Here is a 19,871-nt window from a genome sequence, read left to right on the forward strand (position 1 = left end):
GGCTCCTCTCCGTACACACGCGGCTCTGCTCCATACACCTCATACACGCACGGCTCTGCTCCGTACACACGCGGCTACGCTCCGTACACCTCGTACACACGCGGCTCCGCTCCGTACACCTCGTACACGCGCGGCTCCGCTCCGTACACCTCGTACACGCGCGGCTCCGCTCCGTACACCTCGTACACGCGTGGCTCCGCTTCGTACACCTCGTACACAAAGGGCTCCGCTCCGTACACCTCGTACACACGCGGCTCCGCCCCGTACACCTCGTACACACGCGGCTCCGCTCCGTAAACCTCGTACATACGCGGCTCTGCACACCTCGTACACACGCGGCTCCTCTCCGTACACACGCGGCTCTGCTCCATACACCTCATACACGCACGGCTCCGCTCCGTACACACGCGGCTACGCTCCGTACACCTCGTACACGCGCGGCTCCGCTCCGTACACCTCGTACACGCACGGCTCCGCTCCGTACACCTCGTACACGCGCGGCTCCGCTCCGTATACCTCGTACACGCGTGGCTCCGCTCCGTACACCTCGTACACGCGCGGCTCCGCTCCGTACACCTCGTACACGCGCGGCTCCGCCCCGTACACCTCGTACACATACGGCTCTGCTCCGCACACCTCGTACACACGCGGCTCCGCCCCGTACACCTCGTACACACGCGGCTCCGCTCCGTAAACCTCGTACACACGCGGCTCCGCACACCTCGTACACACGCGGCTCCGCTCCGTACACCTCGTACACACGCGGCTCCTCTCCGTACACACGCGGCTCTGCTCCATACACCTCATACACGCACGGCTCCGCTCCGTACACACGCGGCTACGCTCCGTACACCTCGTACACACGCGGCTCCGCTCCGTACACCTCGTACACGCGCGGCTCCGCTCCGTACACCTCGTACACGCGCGGCTCCGTTCCGTACACCTCGTACACGCGCGGCTCCGCTCCGTACACCTCGTACACGCGTGGCTCTGCTCCGTACACCTCGTACACACACGGCTCTGCTCCGCACACCTCGTACACACGCGGCTCCTCTCCGTACACACGCGGCTCTGCTCCATACACCTCATACACGCACGGCTCCGCTCCGTACACACGCGGCTCCGCTCCGTACACACGCGGCTCCGCTCCGTACACCTCGTACACGCGCGGCTCCGCTCCGTACACCTCGTACACGCGCGGCTCCGCTCCGTACACCTCATACACGCGTGGCTCTGCTCCGTACACCTCGTACACACACGGCTCTGCTCCGCACACCTCGTACACACGCGGCTCCTCTCCGTACACACGCGGCTCTGCTCCATACACCTCATACACGCACGGCTCCGCTCCGTACACACGCGGCTCCGCTCCGTACACACGCGGCTCCGCTCCGTACACCTCGTACACGCGCGGCTCCGCTCCGTACACCTCGTACACGCGCGGCTCCGCTCCGTACACCTCGTACACGCGCGGCTCCGCTCTGTACACCTCGTACACGCGCGGCTCCGCTCCGTACACCTCGTACACGCGTGGCTCCGCTCCGTACACCTCGTACACGCGCGGCTCCGCTCCGTACACCTCGTACACGCGTGGCTCCGCTCCGTACACCTCGTACACGCGCGGCTCCGCCCCGTACACCTCGTACACGCGCGGCTCCGCCCTGTACACCTCGTACACATACGGCTCTGCTCCGCACACCTCGTACACACGCGGCTCCGCCCCGTACACCTCGTACACACGCGGCTCCGCTCCGTAAACCTCGTACACACACGGCTCCGCACACCTCGTACACACGCGGCTCCGCTCCGTACACACGCGGCTCTGCTCCATACACCTCATACACGCACGGCTCCGCTCCGTACACACGCGGCTCCGATCCGTACACCTCGTACACAAGCGGCTCCGCTCCGTACACCTCGTACACGCGCGGCTCCGCTCCGTACACCTCATACACGCGCGGCTCCGCTCCGTACACCTCGTACACGCGTGGCTCCGCTCCGTACACCTCGTACACGCGCGGCTCCGCTCCGTACACCTCGTACACGCGCGGCTCTGCTCCGTACACCTCGTACACGCGGCTCCGCTCCGTACACCTCGTACACACACGGCTCTGCTCCGCACACCTCGTACACACGCGGCTCCTCTCCGTACACCTCGTACACACGCGGCTCCTCTCCGTACACACGCGGCTCTGCTCCATACACCTCATACACGCACGGCTCCGCTCCGTACACACGCGGCTACGCTCCGTACACACGCGGCTCCGCTCCGTACACCTCGTACACGCGCGGCTCCGCTCCGTACACCTCGTATACGCGCGGCTCCGCTCTGTACACCTCGTATACGCGCGGCTCCGCTCTGTACACCTCGTACACGCGCGGCTCCGCTCCGTACACCTCGTACACGCGCGGCTCCGCTCCGTACACCTCGTACACGCGCGGCTCTGCTCCGTACACCTCGTACACGCGCGGCTCCGCTCCGTACACCTCGTACACGCGCGGCTCCGCTCCGTACACCACGTACACATGCGGCTCAGCTCCGTAAACCTCGTACACACGCGGCTCCGCTCCGTACACCTCGTACACACGCGGCTCCGCTCCGTACACCTCGTACACGCGCGGCTCCGCTCCGTACACCTCGTACACACGCGGCTCTGCTCCGTACACCTCGTACACGCGCGGCTCCGCTCCGTACACCTCGTACACGCGCGGCTCTGCTCCGTACACCTCGTACACACGCGGCTCCGCTCCGTACACCTCGTACACACGCGGCTCCGCTCCGTACACCTCGTACACGCGCGGCTCTGCTCCGTACACCTCGTACACACGCGGCTCCGCTCCGTACACCTCGTACACACACGGCTCCGCTCCGTACACCTCGTACACCCGCGGCTCTGCTCCGTACACCTCGTACACACACGGCTCCGCTCCGTACACCTCGTACACACGCGGCTCTGCTCCGTACACCTCGTACACACACGACTCTGCTCCGTACACCTCGTACACACACGGCTCTGCTCCGTACACCTCGTACACACGCGGCTCCGCTCCGTACACCTCGTACACACGCGGCTCCGCTCCGTACACCTCGTACACACGCGGCTCTGCTCCGTACACCTCGTACACGCGCGGCTCTGCTCCGTACACCTCGTACACACGCGGCTCTGCTACATCCACACTGTAAACCCCTCCTGACCCCACACATAAACTTCAGCTCATCCAGCACCATGACAACCAGCACAGCAGAGTCCTGCATCCACTGAGGCCCCTGATCATGTGACCCCTGACTCCTCCCCTCCTGTGACCTCATCACAGCTCCTGTGCGCACAGAGCAGCCATATATGTGGTGGCGGCTCTGCAGGTGGAGGTATGTGGAGACCCCCATTACTGGGCTCAGGGGGCATTAACCCCTTCAGCACGGAGACTCTTTTGGGGTCTTGTGTTGCCCCTTTATAAGAATCATAAGGTTTTTGTTCTGTTTCCTGTAATAGATACATATGACCCAACTATGGAGACAGGAAGGGAGGAAACGTATTGTTCTCATAGTACAGGACCCCTTTACTGCCCCCACAGTGTAATGCCCCCATTATGCCCCTTATGCAGGATGTATGATGCCCCCATTATGCCCCTTATTCAGAATGTATGATCCTCCCACAGTGTAGTGCACTCATTATGCCCCTTATGCAGGATGTATGATGCCCCCACACAGTGTAATGCCCCCATTATGCGCCTTTTGCAGGATGTATGATGCCCCCACACAGTGAAATGCCCCCATTATGCCCCTTATGCAGTATGTATGATGCCCCCACACAGTGTAATGCCCCCATTATGCGCCTTTTGCAGGATGTATGATGCCCCCACACAGTGGAATGCCCCCATTATGCCCCTTATGCAGTATGTATGATGCCCCCACACAGTGTAATGCCCCCATTATGCCCCTTATGCAGGATGTATGATGCCCCACACAGTGTAATGCCCCTTATGCAGTATGTATGATGCCCCACACAGTGTAATGCCCCTTATGCAGTGTATATAATGCCCCCACACAGTGTAATGCCCCCATTATGCCCCTTATGCAGTATGTATGATGCACCACACAGTGTAATGCCCCTTATGCAGTATGTATGATGCCCCACACAGTGCAATGCCCCCATTATGCCCCTTATGTAGTATGTATGATGCCCCACACAGTGTAATGCCCCATTATGCCCCTTATGCAGTATGTATGATGCCCCACACAGTGTAATGCCCCCATTATGCCCCTTATGCAGTATGTATGATGCCCCACACAGTGTAATGCCCCCATTATGCCCCTTATGTAGTATGTATGATGCCCTCCACACAGTATAATGTTCCCACAGTACCATCATCCCACTACACACAGTATAATGTTCCCACAGTACCATCATCCCACCACACACAGTATAATGTTCCCACCATACTGCCATCCCCCCACACTCAGTTTAATGTTCCCACATTATCGCCATCCCCCCACACTCAGCATAATGTTCCCACAGTACTGCTTGAGGTCTTGTAGTTGCAATAAGTCCTGAGGTTTTATAATTGGAATTATCCCTCTGGAAAATGGTTTTCCCTTTGCCTGCTCCCCTACATGTATACCCTCGAGCATGTATACATGCATGTAGGGGTGCAGGCCTTACTAGATATCGAGGCTTTGTACAGTAATATACTGCATGAGGATGGTATCAGAGGAGTAAGACATTTCTTGAAATCGAGATCAGTAGAGTGTAGCAGACATAATGACTTCACGGAGGATCTTCTAACATTCACTCTTACTCATAACTTCTTTCTTTTTGACAGGGAGTACTTCCCCGAGCTCAGGGGTTACTGCGATGGGGAGCCCCTGTGCCTCCTCATATGCTAACCTATTCCTGGGCTGGTGGGAGGAAACCACAATATTCAGGGATAATCATAACTGGTGGCATCCATATACTGGGGCATAGTATAGATATATTGACGACATTCTTATCATCTGCACAGGGACGAGTGAAAAGTTTCTTGAATTTGTCAGGGAACTCAACATCAATAGAGTGGGCCTTAGATTTATATCAGAGTTTAATTATTACCAGTTGCCTTTCCTGGATGTACTAATCAAGAAAGAGCGGGATGGGACCCTAGGGACACTCATCTACAAAAAACCTACAAGCACTAATAAACTATTGAAGTGGGATAGCCACCACCCCATCCCCCTAAAAAAAAAAAAAAAAAAAGCAATATCCACGGGCCAGTTTTTAAGGTTAAGAAGACATGAACACCAGATTCAGGGAAAAAGGGTACAAATACTCCTTCATACCTAACCAAGAGACCAAGAAAAAGATGGGATAAAACGAGTAATAGAAACTTGCGACAATCAGAGTCACCGTATCTTTAATATCCTCAGAAAACAATAGGGTGTACTTGTGGTCAACCTGGACCTGAGGGTGCTGTGTGATCTGCTCCCACAATAACTTTCAGAAAGGGTCGGTCAATTAGGGACCTTTTAGTGCATAGTTTCTATAAAAACCTGCACCCAAGGGGACTTGGCTTTATAGAAGAATCTGAGGTTTCTTTAGATGTGGAGAATGTTGTACATGTAATTGGATGAGACCTTGTAAATCTTTCTCGAGTTCCTCTACAGGTAAAACCTTTTTTCAGAGCCAGAGGGATTATTTCAACTGTAAAACTTCAGGACTTGTATATGTGGCCACATGCACCCTAGATTATGTATGCAAGACCAATAGGCAGTCTAGGAGGAGAGTGGGGAGCATTTGGGCGATATACACCATGGTCGAGACACCCCAGTTAGTGAGACACATGAACAGTGTACATTGAGGTGAAACCGGAGACATCTCCTTTTGTATCATTGAGGAGTTTAAACTCAATGTGAGAGGAGGTGATCACTATAGATGTATCCTCTAAAAAGGAAGTGAGTGGATTTCCAGACTTGATTCACGAACCCCTAAGGGACTCAATGAGCAAATCTCCTATTTATGTCTGTTTTGTGTGAATACAGTCCCATTCTGGATTACATTTTTGGATTTTATACTCTACCCATTGCTACTCAGTTCCCTGTGAATGGGGTTCACATATTGTTGTACTTCATTGAGATATCTGAGCTCCTATATCAGAATTATTTCTTATCAGTTATATCCCACTTATACTATTTAGTAACTAACACGTGTGGTGTTCCTTGTGTATTTCTAATTATGCAATAGTCGTCAAATTTGACCATTTAGGAATATACTGTGGGCCACCATCCCATATTTTATGTAGTGATAAAGTAGATCTACATGCCTATTACATGATGGGAGGATGTGCAATACTTGTTTTTAGTCTCCCATGACGCTGATCTCAGAGAGAGGAGTATTCTGTTGATGGAACACAATCCAATACCATATGCGCTCCGTTGTGGAATGCAGACATCTGGGCATGTGACAATGATCCTAGATGCTTTCCGTTGTAGAACACATAACTATGGGAATGCGCAGTCACGGGTACCAGTGGGGCGATGGCAATCAGTTTATCTGGCGTTTCAGTGTAAAGCGTGTCACTTCCGGACATGCACACTAGGGGATGGACATTATCAAACCTCTAGCGCATGAGAAGTTGTGCAGGCGCAGTACAATATTGTAGACAGACTTAATTCTATATATCCTATGACAATTTATCTCTAGGAATGGGAATGGGTCTCCTAGTCTGGGGAGGGGTTTTGGATGAAGTGGGATATTTAAACATGGACACCTGGCTACTAGGCACACTATGCAAAACATTATCATCCCTGTATCAAGCCTCCTGATGAAGCTGGTGGGGAAACACGTTGAGGCGGATTATTGAAACATTCTCTGAGTACCATACCCTTTCCTTTAAATATACCTTGATACATATCTGGTTCTATTTAATGTATCAGTGTATTATATACTGTTGAAACCAGAAGTTTACATACACTATATAAAAAGACACATATGCATGTTTTTCACAATATCTGACATGAAATCAGAATAAACCCTTCCCATTTTAGGTCAGTTAGGATTATCATAATTTTTAATATTTGCCAAATGCCAGAATAACGAGCGAGAGGCATTTTTATTACTGCAAAGTCAAAAGCTTACATACATTTCATTAGTATTTGGTACCATTGCCCTTAAACTGAATGATTTAGGTCAAGCATTTAGGACATCCTTCCAAAAGCTTCTCACAATAGTTGGTCGGAATTTGGGCCCATTCCTGACAAAACTGATTTAACTGATCCAGTTTTGTTGCTTGCACCTGTCTTTTCAGCTTTGCCCACAAATTTTCAATAGGATTGAGATCAGGGCTTTGTGATGACCACTCCAAAACATTGACTTTGTTATCCTTAAGCCACTTTGTTACCATTTTAGCAGTATTCTTCGGGTCATTGTTCATTTGGAAGACCCATTTCCGCCCAAGCTTTAACTTCCTGGCTGATGTCTTGAGATGTTGCTTCAGTATTGCCACATAATCTTCTTTTCTCATGATGCCATCTATTTTGTAAATTTCACCAGTTTCTCCTGCAGCAAAACAACCCCACAACATGATGCTGCCACCCCTGTGTTTCACAGTTGGGATGGTGTTCTTAGACTTCGAAGCTTCTCCCTTTTTCCTCCAAACGTAACAATGGTCATTGTGAGGAGCTTCCCACTTACTAAAGACTGGAATACTTTTCCAGCACTAAGCACCTATTTTCATTGATCTTAATTTTGTGTTTTCTTAGAAATTAATTTGCTGTGTTGTGTTAGTGATTTGTTTGCTCATCAGTTCAACCTCAGGTATCAATTCCATTCAGTGACCTTATATCAGGGGCCTTGGGTCATTGTTCTCTCAGCCAACGGACCCCTTGTGTAGATGGAAAGAGTAGACGAAGAGGAACAGTCACCACAGGGAGTCTCACAAGCAAAGCCAGGTGATGGCTTCGATCTGAGAAAATACCTCCACTAAGGCACAATTAGCTGTGAGAGGGAGGGGTGAGCTCTTCTGCCCATTCAGGGGGCTGATACCTGTGCAGGAGAAAGAGAAGACACATTTTCTAGTCAGGGAGAGTTGGTGGAAGGATGCCAAAGGAAGAGGATGGAGACTGAGGACTTAGAAGGATGGATGGATAAGCATGTTATAGTTATGGGATCTGTCATTTGGATGTAAACTTTCTTAAAGGATTGTTGCTACTGGATACCTGTGTTTCCATCGTTTTATCTGTCGTCTGGTGGATTGTGGGCTGTGGCTACAGACTATACTGGCTGGGGATACGAAATCTGTGGGCCAACCAAAAGTTGGGATACAGTGAGTATGGCCAGATACAAAGCCAGTGGAACTACTGATCCCATGTTGGGAACTTAAGGACTGAGAGAACTGTAGTTTGGCTATTTACCTAGAATTGCGGTATTACTACACATGTGATTAATAAAATATTGTTGCATCGTTAACCTGCCTAGGTGATTACTTACAACCCACAGCCTCAGATCTTCACAGTCATTATGCCTAAAAAGTTAAATTTTAGTTTCATCAGACCAGAGGACATGTCTCCAAAATTTAAGGTATTTGTTCCTTTGTGCATTTGTCAACATTAATCTGACTTTATGTTTATTTTGGAGTAATAGCTTCTTCCTGGCAGAGTAGCCTTTCAGCCCATGTTGATACAGCACTCGTTTCACAGTGGATATTGACACAGTCTTACCAGCTTTCGCCATCATCTTCACAAGGTCTCTTGCTTTTGTCCTTGGGTTGATATGCACCTGTCAGACCAAAGCACGTTCATCTCTGGGACACAGAACCCACCTACTTCCTGAGCGGTATGGTGGTTCTACATTCCCATCTTGTTTGTACTTGCGTATAATTGTTTGTACAGATGAACGAGGCACCTTCAGGTATCTTGAAATTGTACCCAAGGATGAGCCAGACTGTGCAAGTCCACAATTCTCATCCTGATATCTTGGCTGATTTCTTTAGACTTTCCCATGATGCTACACAAAGAAGCAGTGTGTTTCAGGTGTGCATTAAAATACATCCACAGGTGTGTTTCTAAATAACTCAGATGTTGCCAAAATATCGGAAGTTTCCAAACACATGACATCATCATATGGGCAGTCCAAAATTGTTTAAAGGCATAGTAATCTTAGTGTATGTAAACTTTTGACTTTGCAGCGAGTAATAAATATGCCTTAAAACATTCTCTCTCTCTCTCTCTAACGTGATAGAAGATTACAGTCCGGGGAAGACGGGAAACATTCATATAGACGGCCGGTGGTGATGTAGTCAGTGATGGACTCTGGCCAGATATGTTTCTAGAGCCGTAGAAGAAGATGAAGATGTCGTCCTCATTGTGAAGTAGTTATTCCTCATGTCACGTGTAATGAATATCTCCTGCAGTATTGATAATGCTGATTCCAGTGTCTGTAAATGAGACGAGAATTAGCTTTATGGAAGATGAGTCTATGAGAAATGTATTCAGCTGCAGACACCAAGGAAGAAACTGCTTGTTGTCTGTGGTCTAAAATATATAGGTTTTATTACTAGATGTATAGAAGAAAACTAAATACTGTAAAATAATATATCTCCTCATATGTTTCTGTGACATCCCGGTATCCGTTCTGCTGCTGCTAAATGAGACAGTTGTAGTGTGATAGTAGACTTGTTCCAGTGTGGGCACTGTGAGTCAGGAGATATAATACATTGCATTGTAAACTGGACTTTCCTGCCATCTACTGGCCAATGTGTGTATATGAAAGTTAAGTGATTATTCTCCTCACAATAAGCTGCCATAGAAACGGCGGGGAGGAGTCTCCCAGCTCAGGGCTCGCACACTGACTGAGCACTGGTACAAATCAGTAGTGGGCGGTTCAAGCTGCCTAATGAAGATATAGGAGACAGACACTATTTCTCACAAAAGAGTTTCCATGCCAGTCCACGCTGGGGGGACATTTTTCTCCACATAATCTCCTTCACAAAATGAGTGAAGCCTCTTCCAGTCAGGAGGGATAATGCTGTTCGTTTGCTCTCCTGTTAAGCTGTTTATCCTGTTTGCTTCTAGCCGAGACCAGATCCATGTGGCTGCCACGCCACTGACTTTGTTTAAACCTACCCCCTGCGAAAGGGAACGGTGGGCTAAAAACTGTGAGCACACCCACACTTTAGTGTGTTTCTACAGAGAGCCAATCTGTGAAGGTCCTTCCATCAGTGTAATATTTCTTAGACTGCGCATAGCATTTCCTCTACTAGCAAGTGAACAGAACTCTGCTCCAGCCGCCCTGTACAGTGTCCATTTTAGGACATGATCAGATATCAAAATCAAACATCAGAATGATGTCAGTTTGAGGCTAAATACTCTGTCTGACAAGTGATCCTGATAAGTGACTTTTACAAATGTAATAATAATTAAAAAAAAGTCACTGTTCGCTGATGGGACTTGAGCCCAAAATTCTGTTTTCAGAAGCCAGTGCACTAACCACTGAGCTTTAAACTCAGTTGATGAAACCTATGAGTTCTATTTGGTTATATGATTTTCAGTGCAAACCTGTCTGAAACTGATTGGGACTTTCAGAAATACTTCCTCCATGTCAAATTCAAATGATGTTTGATTTTGATGTATGAGTCTGATATGTGACTTTCTTCAAACATCAGAATCACAATGACTTTTAGTCACCTGGGGTATTTTCATGGTTGATCTCATAAGACAAAAAAGCTTCTAGTTACTATCACTTGACTGGATAGCTCAATGGTAAGGCATCAGCCTCTGAAGCTACAGTGTCACAGTTCAAATCCCATTAGGAATATTATTATTTTTAAATTATGCCTGTTTAGCACACAAACTACAGGGGTGTTTTACTTTTAATATCTGACATTTTGATTGTCATCCTGACGTGTTAAGAGTTTCAGACATGCTGTCTATTTGCATGGTAAATTACATAGCCATAGTAAATTGGGAGGCACTAATTTACTACATATCTATTTCCAAGTGACTGTACATTTGCATAATTTCTTAAAGGGGTCTAAAGATAACATTTCTTTATTGTAATTTTTTCCTTTCCATCCACCCAAGAACTGACTGCAAACTCCCAATTTACTTTTGCTATGTAATTATTATAATTATATATCACTACCTAAATAATCAAATAATGAACCTACAGTTTAATGGTAAGGCTTCTGTGTAACACATAGTTTTGGTTTGAAAGGATAATAATAATAATAGTAATAATAATTAATAATAAAAAGTTCAGTGTCCCTACTGGTTTTTCTTGGCTTATTAGATTAACCATGATAATACTCAGGGGGTCTAAAAGTAATTGTGATTCTTATTCTGATATGTGAGAAAAATCAGATATCAAAGTCAAGCATCAGTGAAGTTTTTGTTCTACCAGCACCATTTAAAAAGCAATAGTTTATTTTTTCTGCACCAGGAATTTGAACTCACAATGTCCACTTTGTGAGGCAAGAGAGTTACCATTCTGCCATAAGCTCAAATGATGCTGCCAGATGTTTTTTCTTGGTTTATGAGATTTACTATGCAAATCCTCATGGTGTCTGGAAGTCCTTCTGATTTTGATTCTGATGTGTGAAGAAACTCATTCATCAAACTCATACATCATTTTAATTTGGTTTGGACAATGTCTGTGTCTAAGTCCTGATTGCACTGGAAATAACATAACCAAGTAGAATGCCTACTTAAATGAGTGTATAGCTCTATGGTAAATGTGCTGACTGTGAAACATATGCTTTTGGGTTCAAGTCCCAGTAGGGACACTCCAGTTTTTATTATTACTAATAATGTATTATTATTACTATTATTATTATCATTTCAAACCAAAACTATGTGACACAGAAGCCTTACCATTAAACTGTAGGTTCAATATTTGATTATTTAGGTAGTGATATATAATAATAATTACATAGCAAAAGTAAATTGGGAGTTTGCAGCCAGTTCTTGGGTGGATGGAAAGAAAAATGTAAAATAAATAAATGTTATCATTAGACCCATTTAAATAATTATTCAAATGTACAGTTACTTGGAAATAGATATGTAGTAAATTAGTGCCTCCCAATTTACTTTGGCTATGTAATTTACCATGCAAATAGACAGTGTGTCTGAAACTCTTAAAACGTCAGAATGACAATCAGAACGTCAGATATTAAAAGTAAAACACCCCTGTAGTTTTGGTGCTAAATAGGCGTAATTAAAAAAAAAAAAAACCATTACCTCCTTTAGTAAAGTTGTTATATTTACTAGTTCACCTGTGTGTCTGGCTGCTTGTGATTGCACAAACATCATGGGGACTCCAAACTTGCACCCAGACACCACAGCTACAGGAGTGCCCCCTGGGGGTACTATACCATCCACAAGTGCCACCTCTCGTTTTTGACAATTGTTGTGGACACGAGGGAAGTGTTGAGGGGTCCAGTGACCCACTTCAGCTACTGTGACATCATTATCTGTTGCCAGTGAGACTATATACCCCAGCTGGCCCTTCTGCAACATCTGGCGCCTCTCCAGTGGCCAACCACATTTCCCCTTATCATCTCCAGTAATTGTATTATTACACAAGATATTTATGGTGTTACATCGGCTCATCATCTTCTCATTCAGGTCCCTACAATATCGGATCCTCTCAGTGAAGATCTTCTATATAAGAGAATTTTCCTTATTGACCCATTAAAGATGGATATGGACAGAGACAAGATGGTGGAGAGGATATTACACTTCACCCTAGAGATCCTCTTTCAGCTTACTGGAGAGGTGAGAGATTCTGATGACGTCACATTACATCATTCTCATCTATGGGAATAACAGATGGACAGAACTGGAGAGGTGAGGACTCTGGAAATGTCTGGAGTGAGATTTATTAATGTATCTCTCCATAACCAGGATTATACAGTAGTGAAGAAGACCTCTAGTGAGCGCTGTCAGGACCCTGTGTCTGAGGGATGGGAAAGACTCCTGAGCCCAATCACGGGGCCTCCACCTCACCCCCTGATACATGAGGACATCAATAACCAGAAGATCCTGGAACTCACCTACAAGATGATTGAGCTGCTGACTGGAGAGGTGACACAGTTGGGAATGCTGGGACATTATACAGTAATGTTATGAAAGGATCGGGGGAATGACGGTGTTTTATGTGTAAGGTTCCTATAAGATGTGAGGATGTCGCTGTCTATTTCTCCATGGAGGAGTGGGAGTATTTAGAAGGACACACAGATCTGTACAGGGACGTCATGATGGAGGTTCCCCAGCCCCTCACATCACCAGGTAATAGACAGGACTAAATACACACGGCCTATAAATATCTGTATGTAAAGAATGAATTCAGTCCCTGTATGTGTTTCCTCCAGATCTATCCAGTAAGAGGACAACACCAGAGAGATGTCCCCGTCCTCTTCTTCCACAGGACTGTAAACAAGAAGATCCCAATGTTCCTCAGGATCATCAGGTAGATGGAGAGAAGGTGTCATGAGATCTCCCCTATGATGTGTAGACGGCTGTGAAGGTCTTGTGTTCTGTCTTGTTTTATCCACCAGTATTATATGTTTTATACTTGTGTACTGAGGACGGTGGAGATGACAGGATTAGAGCTGATCATAGATGTGACTTTTCCATCTGTCTATGACTTTTACAGTATTTGTTTCAGGGTGAAGATGTGACCCATATTAATGCTACAGAGACATATGTGAGGTGTGATGACCGATGTAAAGAGGAGATTCCTACAGATAACCGCCTAGGTGAGTAGTGACCACTAAATGCACAGTAGTCACATATTCTCCTCTGTCACTGGCTGTGGCTAGTTTATCGCTGGTGTAGTCCGGCCATATCACAATCATGTGATCACCATTTTGCCTCTAGACCACAACACTCACCTCCACCCAAAACTGTTCAAATGATTTTGGGCATTGAAAACCCTTTTCAATAGAACTTACAACCTCGAGAATCCACTTACCCCCTGGGATTAGGAGACACTGACCATTTCCTGCCCAGATCTGTAAACTACAAAGCCTAATGACAGTGTACGTAGAATGTGCTGGCAAGTTAGAAAATCACTTGAAGAAAAATATTATGATGGGCCTGTAAGAGAAAGCGGAGGGTAATGATGCTGTTGGCTTCCTAGAACCCTGATATCTTATTGGATGAATCTACCTTCTCTCCCTTCTGTGCTGCTGAATGTGCTCATATGGTCCCTACAAGACCAGGTCCAGTCTTTCTGGCCAAACTTCACTTTTATGATCGACAACATTAAATGTGCAGTGAGGGCCGAGTGTGAATTTCTGTACAATAACAACAGTTTCCCTTTTATCCTGACTTTTCATTTTCTTTTAAAACCAACTAACTTCAAACAGGATTGTGATAAACTACATAAAAAACATTACACCTGCGCCATGATATATCTCTAAGCTAAATTTAAGACACCTCATCTCTGCACTATTATAAAAAGTTCTCTTTTAAATGTCTAATATTTCTTCTTGAAACTCATCTGATAGAAAATATTGTCCCTTATGATAGTTTAGATTGCCAAGAGCCACCGAGCCCCATACTCTAATTACCACAGAGAGGTTTCACCACTAGTTACTCATTTTTCTCTGATGAAGACTGTTGAGTTTGATCATTTCAGTAGATGTGTTATTTTCTATACAGTTTTTGACTACAGTAGTTAGTGCCCAAAATACTGATTTAACCCCTTCCCGCAGCCAGTTTTGTGTTCCAGGCCCCATTTTTCAAATCTGACGTGTGTCACTTTATATGGTGATAACTTTGGAATTCTTCACAAAGGATAATAGGAAACAAATGGACCTTCCAAATTATTTTCCAACTTCTCTTGAATCCGACAATACCCTATATACGGTTGTACACTACTGTCTGGGCACATGGCAGGTTAAGAAGGGAAGGAGCGACATTTAGCTATTTGAATGCAGATCTTGCTGGAATAGTTTACAGACACAATATATTGGGGGCACTGTTCATGACCATCACAAACAGGCATGGCGCTATCTACTCCATTTTCCAGATCCCAGGATGGATTGCCTTGCTCATCATCCTTTAACCCCTCTACATGGATCTGGACTTACACAGAGACCCCTAAGCTTGGGCCATGGTATTACCTGCTGTTCTGTGGACTGAGATGGCAAGAAGAATAGTCAGATAGCCGGGCCAGAAGGGCAGAGTTAATACAAAATCAGAAGACACAAGAGTAGCCAGTAAACGGGTTGGGGCACAACAGGAAAGAAATAGCTGGGAGCTGAGCGCAGAGGACTGAACCAGAGAAGAACAAGGCTGTATCTGGCAGCTTCCGGCAATATGCTTCCAGCTTTAGTATGGTATGGTGCTTCCAATTGGCTGAAGTAGGGAGCAGATAACTTCAACTGGACACACACCCATATTGCTAGACTGAATGGTACTACTGGTCCCAGGCACCCTAATCGTAGTGGCTGGACAGAGAATGTGCCACCCTTAGCTTCTGGTTCCGACGTCTCCTCCATCACCAGCGCCGCCTGCAGGACGAATAAGGCGGCTCCTGGTGACAGAAGCAGACGTCGCAGGAGCAGGTCCCTCCCAGAGCAGATGGGACACACCATTTGAAGAAGCCCTAGTAAAACAAAAAAGCAGAAATCCAGAGCAGTAGAAATCCCCATAAAGTGACTCCATTTTGGAAATTATAACCCTCAGTGAATTAATCTATAGGAGTAGTGACTATTTTGACTCCACAGGCACTTTCTGTAAATTAGCACGCAGTGGATGTTGGAGAGTAGAAATTGCACATTTGCCATTTTATTACCCAACACATAGTGTCCAGATTGTGCTCCAGGAGACACACACCGTAAATTAAGTGGGTTCTTCTCACTATAGTAATGCCAAATACATAGATGCTAAATGTGGTTTGGACGCACTGCAAGGCTCAGAAGCGAGGGGAGATTTGACTTTGGGAGAGTGGATATTGCTGGATTGGTTTATGGAAGCCATGTTGTTTTTCAAGAGCCTTTGAGCCACTAATAATGTGGAAACCTTTGTTTTTCCATTGACAGATGATGGAATTCAGTGTAGACTTGTTTTTTGTGGGATGAGTAGAAGTTTTTATTGGTATTATTTTCACCTACATAACATTGTTTGATGGCTTTTAAGGGTATGTGCCGACGATGCAGATCTGAAGCAGAAATTTCTTGAGCGTTTTTTACTCTCCCTGGCAGAAAAAACGCATGCGGACTTTACATGCATTTCGAAGTGTTTTTACACGCGTTTTTGCATGTGTTTTTTTCAAGCGGTTTTCCAAGCGATTTTGAGCATCACAATGCTTTTTGAAAACGGCTTGACAATATAAGTTGGTCACACAATATAAATCCATGCGACTGGCATGGATTTATATTGTGTGACCAACTTATGAGGAGTAGGTAAAAGAAAGTTCTGCTTTCAAATGTTGCATCTACCAATGTCCATAGATTCCCATGCTGTCTATAGTAAAAAAATAATAATTTAAAAGGGAACAAAAACCTGATACTCACCTCTCCGGCGGCCCACGTTGTCCTCCCGGCGGCAATCCTCTCTCCTCGGCGGCCCGCGGTGTACTGCCAGGACCTGCGGTGACATCATTTATCAGCTGATGGTCACACGACCATCAGGTGACCGCTGACATCACCGAGGAGAGAGGATCGCCGCCGGAAGGACACTGGGGGCCGCCTGTGAGGTGAGTATGAAGGTATTTTTTTTATTTTTTACTTTTTAATTATTTTTTTACTTGCGCTGTTACGCGGGTTGGGAGAAGCAGGCTGCTGCTTCTACCATCCACTCTGCTCATGCTGTTATCAGCCAGATTAGCAATTGGATGAGAGGAGTAGCAGTCTTCTCTCCCAGGCCCGGGTACCATGCGCACATTGAACCGCTGCAAATCCGCATGTATAGATGTTATACATGCGGGTTTTCTGTGGTTCAATGCAAGTCAGCGGGCGCGATTTTGGTGCGAAATCGCGCCTAAATTGGCTGTGTTGCGGATGTTTCGGCAATGATAATCTGTGAAGCGGAAATCTTCACAGCATGTGCACAGCACATGCGGGTTATCATTGGGAAATATGTCAGACCTCTTGACAAGCGATTTTAATGCGTTTCAGCGGCGGAATAGCAGCCGCGGAAAAGCATTAGCACGGCATCGTGGGCACACAGCCTAATTCCATACTTGAGTGGCAGAATGAATAAACAGTTGTACACCACACTCTACTGGTTCATGCTATAAGGTTTTCTATAACACTGTGAGCTATCATTGTTCTGGTGAATAATTCAATATTTTACATAACTTGCCATTTTTAATGAAAGTTTAAGTAGAAATGTTCAAAAATATAAAATTCAAGCATATTTTATTCATAAATAATAATTGATTTTCTTCTTGGCAGATGACTGTACCAGGATATCAGAGGGACAGCTGACATCTTCAATTTTTAAATCAGTTGATCTTGAGATCCCTCAGGATACAATTGAAGTGAATGCCATTACTCCAGATATACCATCATCCCTTCACAGCAAAGATCTGTCATCTGATCCTATGAAACAGGTCCTATCTTCTGATTCATTACCGACTACTAAGGAAAGTCAAAGTCTCGAAATAAGCATTAAAAAACGAATTGCTCCTAAAGCAAAGAAGCCACTTTCACGTTCAGAATATAGAAACAGTTTTCCGCTCAAAAAGTCTTTTCTTAAACATCGAAAGATACACACAGCCGAGAATAGATTTTCATGTTCCAATTGTGAGAGATGTTTTGACTGGAAATCACATCTTCTTAGACACCACAAGACCCACACAGGGGAGAAGCCTTTTTCCTGTTCAGAATGTGGGAAATGTTTTACAGAGAAATCAATTCTTATCAAACATCAGAGAACTCACACAGGGGAGAAGCCTTTTTCCTGTTCAGAATGTGGGAAATGTTTTACAGAGAAATCAAGTCTTATCAAACATCAGAGAACTCACACAGGGGAGAAGCCTTTTCCCTGTTCAGAATGTGGGAAATGTTTTAACCAGAGATCTGATGTTGTTATACATCAGAGAACTCACACAGGGGAGAAGCCTTTTGCCTGTTCAGAATGTGGAAAATGTTTTACAGAGAAATCAAGTTTTATCAGACATCAGAGAACTCACACAGGGGAGAAGCCATTTTCATGTTCAGAATGTGGAAAATGTTTTAACCGTCAAGCAAATCTCGATAGACATCAGAGAACTCACACAGGGGAGAAGCCTTTTTCATGCTCGGAATGTGGGAAATGTTTTATGCGGAAATCAAATCTTATCACACATCAGAAAACTCACACGAAGGAGAAACTTGTTTAGGATGTGGGATATTTTTTAAATATAAAATCGCATCTTGTTACACACCAGAGGAGTCACACAAAGAAGCCTTTTTCATGTTCAGAATGTGGGAAATGTTTTAACCATATTGTGAGCCCTCGCAGGCAGGGTCCTCTCTCCTCCTGTACCAGTTGCTGACTCGTTTTGTTCAAGATTATTGTAAGTGTATTTGACCTGGAATCAGCAGGTACAATTTTGTCAAAGAAAACTGTAAATAATGGACTCAACCTCCATAGCCTGCACGCACACTCACCACACAAGACTCCATTACTGAACAAAAAGCATGTTCAAGCGCGTTTAAAGTTTACTCCACAACATTTAGAAAATAATGTGAAATACTAGGAAAATATAGTCTAGTAAGATGAGACCAAAATTTAACTCTTTGGATGCCATAATACATGCCATGTTTGGAAGCCAAAGGCACTGTATATAAACCCCAAAACACCATACCAACAATTCAAAATTTGAAGAGTGTTTGTATGGGAGAATGGGCCAAAATCACATCTGAGCAATGCATGCGACTGGTTTCCCCATACAGGAGGCGTCATGAAGCGGTCATCGCCAACAAAGGCTTTTGTACGAAGTATTAAATACATTTCAATAAGCGAGTTCAATACTTTTTCCCTGTGTCATTTCTCATTATTACACATAATTTATGGCCATCTATGATTTGACTTCTTTGCTTGTGTGGATTGGATGGGTTGTAACTGACATCTGGTGAGAATTTTATGTCAGTAGCACGTTTAGATAGGTCCAAAAAATATTTGGACAGTGACACAAGTTTTGCCATTTTAGCTGTTTACCAAAACATATTCAAGATACAATCAATCTGGTCATCAATCTGGTCTTAAAGTTCCGACTCTCAGCTTTACTTTGAGGGTATTCACATCCTAATTGGAGTAAGGGTTTAGCAATTACAGCTCTTTAATATGGAGCTGCCTCATTTTATAGGGACCAAAAGTAATTGGACAATTGTCTGAAATGCTCTTTCATTGGCTGGGTTTCATGGGTTTTTCCCTCGTTAATCCATCATCACTTAAGCAAATAAAAGGTGTGTAGCTGATTTCATGTGTGCATTTGTATTTGGAAGCTGTTGCTGTGAACCCCTAACACGGAAAGGAGCTCTTAATGGAAGTGAAACAGACCTAGTATTGACTGAAAAAAATAATAAATCCATCAAATAGATAGCAGAAATGTTAGGCATCCCCAAATCAACAGTTTGGTACATTCTGCAATAAAAGAAAGAAAAGAGCACTGGTGAGCTTGGGAACTCAAAAAGGCGTCGAGGTCCATTGAAGAAAACAGTGGTGGATTATTGCAAAATCCTTGATGAAGAAATGCCACTTCACAAAATCAACCTAAGTGAAGAACGTTCTTTAAGAAGTAGATATTTCATTGTGTATGTCCATCATAAAAGAGAAAACTTCATGAGAGCAAAAACAGAGGGTTCACCACAAGGTGGAAACCATTAATCAGACTTAAAAATAGAAAGGCCAGATTAGACTTTGCCAAAAAAAAACATCTAAAGAAGCCAGTCCAGTTCTGGAAAAG

At 45.2% G+C, this 19,871-nt stretch overlaps 1 protein-coding gene across 1 annotated transcript; it reads left to right on the forward strand.

The window, feature by feature from the left end:
• The first annotated feature begins 3,294 nt into the window (after positions 1-3,294).
• LOC141197802 (uncharacterized) lies at positions 3,295-19,620 on the forward strand. Its single transcript, XM_073662883.1, has 7 exons — positions 3,295-3,367; positions 12,593-12,742; positions 12,872-13,051; positions 13,132-13,255; positions 13,339-13,436; positions 13,635-13,725; positions 17,374-19,620. The coding sequence occupies exons 2-7, from the start codon at positions 12,665-12,667 to the stop codon at positions 18,300-18,302; spliced, it is 1,500 nt and encodes a 499-aa protein (XP_073518984.1). The 5' UTR covers positions 3,295-3,367; positions 12,593-12,664; the 3' UTR covers positions 18,303-19,620.
• The last annotated feature ends 251 nt before the right edge of the window (positions 19,621-19,871 follow it).

The sequence above is a fragment of the Phyllobates terribilis genome, unplaced genomic scaffold (assembly GCF_046119375.1).
Source record: "Phyllobates terribilis strain yellow unplaced genomic scaffold, ASM4611937v1 Scaffold_88__1_contigs__length_6355796, whole genome shotgun sequence".
Taxonomy (NCBI): Eukaryota; Metazoa; Chordata; class Amphibia; order Anura; family Dendrobatidae; genus Phyllobates; species Phyllobates terribilis.

What these genes read in the sequence shown, in the direction of transcription:
- LOC141197802 (XM_073662883.1), top strand. Translation starts at nt 12,665, where the DNA reads ATGGATATGGACAGAGACAAGATGGTGGAGAGGATATTACACTTCACC. An exon ending in CCAGCCCCTCACATCACCAG is followed by an intron (nt 13,256 to 13,338) that starts GTAATAGACAGG and finishes TGTTTCCTCCAG; the next exon opens with ATCTATCCAGTAAGAGGACA. An exon ending in TCCTACAGATAACCGCCTAG is followed by an intron (nt 13,726 to 17,373) that starts GTGAGTAGTGAC and finishes TCTTCTTGGCAG; the next exon opens with ATGACTGTACCAGGATATCA.